We start from the raw sequence: 9,357 nt of genomic DNA, 5'->3' as shown, positions 1-9,357 counted from the left end.
CCCCCCCCCCCACTAACTAGGTCCCATTAATGATTGTACCGGGTATTCTTATCGTAAGTCCTGGGATCCTTCAAAAATGTATATGCAGATGAGGTGTAGGGCAACCTGGTCCAGCTCCATTTCATAGAGCGTGGGGCCAAGCTAATCATCTGTGATAGGATGAGATTCTAGGTGAACTGTCTGGGGCCCTGTTTTGTGATTTTTGCCAGGCATTTAAGGCTAGGGAAGAATCATTGGCATTTTTGTAACAATTGAAAAATTGTAGCATGTGGTTTAGATGTGTCAGACGCCTACAAAACATCATGTGTGTATGTATCATTGGAAATGGGAAAGAAAGGAGCAGCTCAGCTGTGGGAGTGAAGAGGAAGTTGAAATGTCTTCAGTGCACTGGCTCACCATGACTTCAAAAAGAATCAGTGCAGAGTGGGACTAAGCTCAATGGCCCCTACAATATATCTTATTCAGATAGGCTGCACTGACTTATCTTTGTGGTAGATTCAGTATGTTTGTCCAATATGGTTCATGTGTTTTATAGTCATGCTCTGTACTGGCTATATTTACTTAACTTCATAGTTGGTTTCTATTTCTGAGCACATGTTGCCTTTGAGCAATTTGATTGCAAAATGTCCAAATAACATGTAGGAGAGAGGGCAGGAGGAGGGAAAAAATCTTAACCAAGGGAGGATCTGAGGCTGATGGGATTTACAAAAAAAAAATAAGTAGGCATGATGGGTAAGGACCCCTCTGAAGTTGGTGGATGGATCATGTCTTAATATGCCAGAGAGATTCTGAGGAATTTGAGAGAACATTGTAAGGCTGTTCTCCCTGTGAAGGCTTATTTTGACCACAGTTCTTGCTCTCCTTTTTATTTACTTGTTTTTTTCCTTTTATCACAGCTTCTAGTTTCCTTCCTCTCCTCCCAGTTCCCAAATGATTTAGTTTCTCTTCTGAAGCAGCTTTATACTTTTTTAGTTCAGCTGTATGCAGTCTGGCATTTCAGATTCCACACATATCCCATGGTGTCCTGCAAGGAAGAAAAATATACAGAGAGAGGAGTCCCAGGGCAATGTTCTTCTTTATTATCACCAGTAGTTTTTTTTAATTACCAAACACATCTGTATATGAATCTTTGCAATATTACATGTATCAGTTTTAAAAGTATTGTTACCTAAAACTTGTTTCCTTTTTAGAGTAGGGCTGGCTTCAAGTTATATAGTTCAGATCCAAATGCAGATTTCAAACGCTCCACAGCAATGAGGTGTTCAGGTGGAGGGAGTTGGTATGGGCCACTATACAAAGAATAAATTTGTAATGTGGCTTAGATGTGTCAGATGCCTACAAAACATCATGTGTGTATGAATCTGGAATTTAGGTTCAGGTCCACGTATCTCTCTCAAAAATTGTTAGGTAGCACAGAGGGAATAAAAAACATTTGTTGAAAGACCTGGTTGGTTCCTCCACGAATTAACTAAATGTTATTTTTACAACATGGTGAATTTAGTAGATTATACAGTAGGGACAGACATCATTAATGGCAAGGATTTCTGCTAGCCAGGGGCAAGAAAACTCTGTCCTTCCTTCTCTCTACAGTATCCCTTGTCAATATGGATGTTGACTTGCCTAGATGGTACATGACTCCTTAGATCTGGCAAAACTTGGACTCCTTAGACTTGGAATAAAATCTGTGTGCTGGTTTTCAGTTCTGTAGGAAATAGTACAGCTGGGAAAGAAATTTTGGGCGCTGCTACTGCTCCTCCAGTGTGTCCAGGAATGATACCTACTCTACATCCAGCTAGCCTAGCAGTGTGAGACAGCACTGATGCAAATTTATGTTCTGTCCCACTCACTCAGCCACCCACCAAGTCACAATCTTGAATGTACTCTAATCCTAAAACAGTGCAATTAAGTACTGTACATTATACAGGACACGTAACAGGCATAATCAAGCCTTCTAGGATTTTCTAAACATCCATCTTAGTTTATTGGGTTGTTTGGAAGGTTTGTGCCAAAAATGTCTTGAGGCATTAAGAGAATAGAAATTTTGTTAGATGCCATTTAATCTGTTTCTTGTTTGTATCTATTTATGATTAGCTTGTGTGTTGTAAGAAACATATTGTGCCAAGGCTATGCAAGCCAATCTGTGTGTGTGGGAGGTGGGGTGAGAGGGGGTGGGAAGGGGTCGCCTTTCAACTTGTTCTTAGGAATGCACCAAAGGGAACAGCATATCTTAGCATCGCCTGTTTCTTTTCCCTTTTAGAGGTGTTCATGGCCATTCGAATGGTAAACGCCCATGGATATTAGCAGATGAGTGCATTGTGGAGCTTATGGCTAATATAGTTGGTATGTATGAATTGGAGAAAGAACATACTTTTGAGAGTGTACTTTTTTGTTTTCTCGTGCCTTAAAATCCAGAAACGTTGCCTCCAAAACCTTATTTCTTCCACTATTTTGTTTTATAGTAGTCTTTCCAGATGTACATGGAGTAATGCTTTATTTGAAGGTTTGATTTCAGAGATTTATGTACGCAGTAATGTATGACCACTTGTATATCATGAAACTAATTGCAGTGGGAGTTTCCAAGTTCATCATAAACCACCTGAACTAATATATGAAGCTAAAATCCTTTTAAATGGCAGTTGGCATCATTGAGATGTTCTTTTCAAAGGAGGGATAGAGTGAATCAATGATTGCTGTCTAAAGTTGTTCTGCTTTTCTTCCCTCATCTGGCATTGAAACCTGACATGTTTGATACTTGTTTCTTTCATCCAAGTGGGAAGCCAGGGCAGAACTAGCTGAGAAAAGAGAAGACTTGGTGATAATGCTTGTAAGGTTCAGTTCCTTGGCTTCAGGAATCTGCCAGGCTGGAGAGCCCTAAGGAAAAACACACTTGGGCATCCCAGAGACAGAAAGATAACTATGGACAGTGCTCACTAGGGTCTCAACATAGCCAGGTCCAATGAAGTAGACTTAAGACAAAGTAATTTCTTCCATACATAGTTGCTGACTACCACAGTTAGGATAAAGGTGAAATGAAATGGTGTTTCATTTCTCTCCCCTCATGTGTTTTCTCTATATTATACCAAGAAGTTGAGGTTAGATTGGAAGTTAGCTGGTATCAGTTTTGTACTGGCTGTAGTTGACCCTCAACACTGACCAGCTAAACTAAGAAAAAGTTGTTAACCTGTGTCTACAGGGAAAAGGTTAGGTAATAATACATATTACTTGATCTCAATTCAACCTATAACTTTCTCCTATTATAGACAAATGCACTGAGTGGAGAATCCATGACCAAACAATAAAATAAGAGGTTGTGAATTAAGGAATCTGAACATGATGGAATGCTTGGAGAATATTAGAAAATGCTGAACATCTCATCAATGATTCCTTACAAAGTTGATTTAGCTGTTTGGAAGCAAATCTTTCATATAATCATAGATGCTAGGGCCGGAAGGGACCTCAACAGATCATCAAGTCTGACCCCTTGCCTAAACAGGAAAGAGTGCTGGGGTCTGATGACCCCAGCTAGATGCCTATCCAGCCTCCTCTTAAAGATCCCCAAGGTAGAGGAGAGCACCACCTCTCTTGGGAGCCCATTCCAAATTCTGGCTGCCCTTACCATGAAGAGTTTTTTCCTGATATCTAGCCTAAAGCTGCTCTCTGTCAGTTTGTGACCATTGTTCCTTGTTACCCCAAGAGGCACCCTGGTGAACAGAGCATCTCCAATCCCTCGCTGTGTCCCCCTAATGAATTTGTAGGCAGCCACAGTATCACCTCTCAGCCTTCTCTTCTGGGATCTCATAATTCCACTATGACTCTGAGATCCCTTTCTGCTTTTGTGCTACTGAGAGGGTCATTTCCCAGCCAGTAGGTGTGCTGAATATTTTTGCGCCCTACGTGCAGCATGCTGTACTTGTCCTTGTTGTACTGCATCCTATTGTGTACTGCCTATCTTTCTAACCTGTCCAGGTCTGCCTGCAATCATTCTCTACCCTCTGAAGTGTGCACTTCACCCCACAATTTAGTATTGTCTCAAACTTGGACAGAGTACACTTCACACCCACATCCAAGTCACTGACAAAGATATTGAACAGTACAGGTCCAAGGTCCGAACTCTGCGGGACTCCACTACCCACATCCTTCCAGGTCGATACCGCCCCATCTACTCCCACTCTCTAGGTGCAACCGCTAAGCCAGTCTGCCACCCACTGGACTGTGTAAACATCTTTGTCGCAGCCTCTTAATTTATTAATGAGTATGGGATGAGATACTGTATTGAAGGCCTTGCTAAAATCCAAGAAAGCAACATCCACCTCTACTCCTGTGTCTAAGCATTTTGTGACCCTGTCATAAAACGAAACCAGATTGATCAGGCATGATCTGCCTACTACAAATCCATGCTGGTTGTCCTGCTGCATTATTTTTCCCAGTGGACTCCCACAAATATGATCCTTCATAATCTTTTCAAAGACCTTTCCAAAGGATGGAGGTGAGACTGACTGGCCTATAATTACTCAGATCCTCCTTCCTCCTCTTCTTGAAAATAGGGACCACACTGGTCCTTTTCCAGTCCTCCAGGACCTGACCCGAGTGACATGAGAGCTCAAATAGCCACGCCAGTGGTTTGCTATGACACCGGCCAATTCCTTCAGTACTCTCGGATGCAGCTCATCTGAACCTGATGTCTTGGCACATCCAGTCCATCCAAATGACTCTGCACCAAGTCAATGTCGACAGTTGGTGGGCTGGTGTCCCTCTGAGAACCCATTAGAAGACTTATCTTGAGCCCTGTTCAGGAACACCAAGGCAAAAAACTCATTGAATAGCTCTGCCTTGTCCCCCCATCTGTCACTTATTTCTTCTTCTTGTTCAGTAAGGGTCCTATGCTGCCCTGTGCCTTCCTTTTACTCCCTACATACCTAAAAAAAACCTTTTTGTTGTCTTTAATTTGTGTTGCCAGCCTTAGCTCTGTAGTTGCTTTGGCTTTTCTAACTGCCTCTTTGCAAGTACGGACCAAGTAGGTATACTTCTCTTTGGTAACTTCCCCCTGCTTCCACCACCTATATCCCCTCTTTTTTGCCATTAGGCTCCCCTGGATTTCCCTGTTTAGCCAAGGAAGTTTTTTGGCTCCTTTCCCTCTTTTCCCTCATGCTGGGATAGTCTCCCTCTGTGCCCGAAGGGTCGCTTCCTTTAGAAATGACCACCCTTCCTGGACTCCCATCTCACCAATACTCTTATCCTGCAGTGTGTCATAGACTCCTAAGCACACTGAAGTTAGCCTTCCTAAAGTCAAGCACTTCCACCCGACTAGTTATCTTACCTATCCTACGCCATATGGTGAATTCACTTGTTTGGTAGTCACTGTCTCCAAGGTGACCATTAATCTGCAGCTCCGCTACCAGGCCCTACCCCATAGCCAACACCAAGTCCAGTAAGGCATTTCCGCTAGTGGGACCATATACCTACTGCATTTGGTGATGGTCTTGCATGCAGGTTAAAAATCTATGTGAACGGTTGGATTTGGCTGACTGCTCCTTCCAGCAGATGTCAGGGTAGTTTAGGTCACCCATGACAACCACATTCCTAGGCTGTACAGCCTCTGACAGCTGCCTCAAGAATTCCAAGTCTAGCATTTCCTTTTGGTGTGGAGGTCTGTAGTAGACCCCCACCACCAAGTTCCTTTCCCCTCAACCTCCATGTATCCTAACCCAACCCAATGCCTCAGCTTTCTACTCCTCTGATCCCATTTTGATTAGGGTAGATGTATAATGCTCTTTTACATAGAAAGCAACCCCACCCCCTTTCCTCCCTACTCTGTCCCTTCTGTACAACCTGTAGCCCTCAATGTGTACTGCCCAGTCATGGGTAGGGTCCCACCAGGTTTCAGTTAGCCCCACTGAATCAAAGTTATTGCCTACAAGCCAGAGTGTGAGTTCTTTTTGCTTGTTCCCCATGCGCCTAGCATTATTATAGAGGCACTTGAGCCCTCTGAATGGTGCCTTTGGTGCCCCTCCATTCTGATGCCCAAAGATCCCCTTGGTACTTACCTGGGGTGTACTGCTGCATGTCTCATGGTTTGTAGGTTCTAGACTCTCCCTATCACCTGCCTCCCCATCCCCCATCGTACTTGGTTTAAAGCCTTCATAGGAGGTCAGCCAGCCTGTAAGAAAAGAGACTCTTACCTTTTGTGGAGCGATGAAGCCCATTGCGATCCAGGAGGTCCCTTGCATGGAAGTGAAGATCAAGGAAGTGCAGATCAAGGTCCAGGAAACCAAAACCCGCATGATGGCACCAACTCCGGAGCTGCAGGTTGACTTCTCTGGTGGAAGTGACATGATGCCTACTGCGACCGCTGACCAGGAGGATCGATGAGAAAATCACCTGTGCCCCCATCTTCCTAAGCCTGGTCCCCAGAGCCCTGTAATCACTCATGATATGGTCTGGACTACTCCTCGCTGCATCATTTGTTCCCACATGGATGAGGACCATGGGATAGTTGTCAGAGGGCCGGATGAGGTAAGGAATTCTCGCTGTGATGTCCCTGATCCTTGCTCTGGGCAGGCAGCAGACTTCACGCACGGGGGGATCTGGACAACAGATGGGTTTCTCTGTTCCTCTCAGCAAGGAGTTGCCCACAATGATGACACGGTGTCTCTTCTTCTGCTTACCTGGCTGGCCCTCAGCTCACTCAGTGATGACTGTAGGCCCCTCCAGTGCACTTTCCCCCACCGCACACTCCTCCAGTGCACCCAGGGCCTCATATTTGTATGGTTAATTATGATAGTTATGATATCTTATGATAGTTTTCTTTTTCATTTCTCCCCTTTCTCATCAATTTTAACAGAAGCTCCCTCAATTCTTAACAGCAACTAGAGTATAAACTTCCTGGCCAGTGTAAACCCAGTAGGACATAGAAGCTGGCATCTTGACCACAAGGAGGACCATCATCCCCAGCGGGTGCAGTGGTTAGAAACAGCAGCTCATGTTAGGGAAACACAGAGGTAGGCAGGGCATCATAACAACCACCACAACAACCACTTGATATAAAAGAATTGTATTTTCCCCTTTAGGAAGGAGGGATTTTAAAAAAATAGGATCTATGTAGATAGTCAAATATAATATTTTCTGGGTGGAAGAGGACAAGGTAGACTTTATAAATATTTAAACATTCCTTATTATTTTATTGGTCTGTGTTGCTCCTTCTATATATCTCTTTATGTATCTTCTCTTCAGCAGGTCTATGATTGCTTTAGGTTTTTGGATATTTTTTTTTAGTTTGACCTCTTATTTATCATATTATCCAATCAGAGAACAAAAAAAAATACCATGTGATTTAAGTAGCTATTCAAGTAGCTATGACTACTGATACAGCTATTTGGGAGCAGCCTAGTAAGCCCTAATACAACTGCAAATCATCTCCCTTTTGTAGTTGCTGGATTCAATTTATGAAAATCCCAGTCTTTTCATGGAAATTCACAATATAAAATGATCATTTGTTCGGTCTGAATAGCTTAAGAGCTTTAATTCTTCATATATCTAGGATCTAGTATTGTCACTCATCACCTAGTTCCATCTGAGTTATGACTCTGCCTGCCTTGCACTGAAAGGCAAACTTAATATATACATGCTTATTGATTATCAGAAAGTACAAAAAAGTGGTAGTAAAGCCATGGGTTTAGAAATTAGTTGTGAGTATAAATTAAGTCTGTGATCATTTTTATTTCCTTAGCAGCAAGATCTTAGGTTTTGGTCCAGACCTGCTTGGTCACTTCCCAATGGTAAACATCACTTGTTCTGATTCAATCCAGCTTATTTGGAGGGTTGTGATCAGGAAAAGGAATGTGATCTCTTAGTTATATATCTCCAGTTTTGTGTAGATTTTAAAAGGTCATCATGGAGATGTTAAAATGGACTTCAGAGAGGAGTAAAGATTCATCCTGGCCCCTTTGACACCTGCAAAATGATAAAACTTTGGTGTAATGCCCTTGGCATACACTTAGTGTTTTTCTGTACTGCCTCGGCATAGGCCAAAGCACTGGGTAGACTGGGCTGGGAACCAGCATAGCAGTTATGTATATATCTGTATATTTTCCTCTGTTATAGCCTGGCAGCTGGACGTGCAATTAGGGAAGATCTGAGGCTGTAACTTGGCCTCTAACAGCAGTACATTTGGACAGGCAAAAGAATCCTCTACCTGCTCTGCTTCTCTCAGTCCAGGGATGAATCTTCCCAAGTGTGTTAGGCTGGGAGTTAGTGAAGAAAACAGGGAACTGAAATGATGTGTCCCTAGCAACCTGGCTTGCAGAGGTGACAGATTATTGTAGTTAGGATTTCATCATTAAGTCATGTTTTTAAATTATTTGTTTAACTAAATAAAATGTGCAATTTGAAGAGAGGTGTGAAGCAGGAAATTATGTCTCTGCATAACCTTCATCTCATTTCTGTTCTTGACACTTCCATGCTTGCCCCTTCACCACCAAAGTACTCAGAAAGCTGTTATAGTATGTTATAAACATTTGCCTGGTTTTTTTCACCGGGGCCAAAATGTATTCATTTTATTGCATCTTTGTCCATTTTAAGCAGTGTGACCTGTATATTTTTAAGTTTTCTATAAACGAAATAATGACTAAAGGTCAGTGCACCATTAACCTACTTTCTTACAATTTAAGTTCTCTACTGGGAAGTATTTTGTAGCTTTTTTTGCACCTTTTGGCATATAAGGTTTTGTCAGCATTATCGTTATAGACCTTATTCTCTTGGGTTTTTTCAAGGGCTGCGTAATTGAGCTATAAAATATAGCTTAGGTTAAAATCTAGCCTTCAGATTCACAGCCCAACAACTTTTTATTTGTGAGAAATGTTCTTAGAACATATTTGCATATTCTAGATGATTATTTCTTAGAATGAGAGCAAATTAATATGGTAAGTACGCTTCCAAGTAAGAGATGCATTGTCACCTCTCTAGGCCAATAATGTTTCCCTAATGTGAAATAATTATTTCAGACTCTCTCTTTGTAACAGTGTAAAAGCAAAGGAGAATAAAATTATATTGAAATGTTCTCCTCAAATGTGGTATTTAAGAATAAATATTCTCCTCAGCAGCATGTAAAACTAAGCATATCAGTGTGAGTGAAGAGAAGAAGAAGAGCAAATTCTAACTTTTTTCTTTTAGGAGGTTTAATGTGAGAACATAAACAGAATTTTAACGATGTTTTGTGTTTAATATTTACCATTTTATGGACCAGGAAGAAGCATCATACCTCATTTTGAGAAGCAATAAGTGAATGTTGTCTGGCAGAATTTATTTAGGAATGAAGTGAAGGCCCTAAAGGGGGGGGGGGGGGGGGGGGGGGGGGGGGGG

At 42.2% G+C, this 9,357-nt stretch overlaps 1 protein-coding gene across 6 annotated transcripts in view; it reads left to right on the top strand.

Annotated features, from left to right (window-relative positions):
- The window catches only part of KYNU (kynureninase), a 130,282-nt gene that overhangs the window by 55,590 nt on the left and 65,335 nt on the right, over positions 1 to 9,357 (top strand). For all 6 annotated transcript variants that reach the window (XM_019522464.1, XM_019522463.1, XM_019522462.1 and 3 more), the window contains one exon: positions 2,258 to 2,340. In XM_019522464.1, the coding sequence (XP_019378009.1) occupies positions 2,258 to 2,340 (83 nt within the window). The remainder of the gene's footprint in view (positions 1 to 2,257; positions 2,341 to 9,357) is intronic.

Source organism: Gavialis gangeticus, unplaced genomic scaffold (genome assembly GCF_001723915.1).
Source record: "Gavialis gangeticus isolate Ggan-Ray unplaced genomic scaffold, GavGan_comp1, whole genome shotgun sequence".
Lineage (NCBI taxonomy): Eukaryota > Metazoa > Chordata > Crocodylia > Gavialidae > Gavialis > Gavialis gangeticus.
The sequence above is the reverse complement of the archived record's forward strand: the minus strand, read 5'-3'. Positions and strand labels throughout refer to the sequence as shown.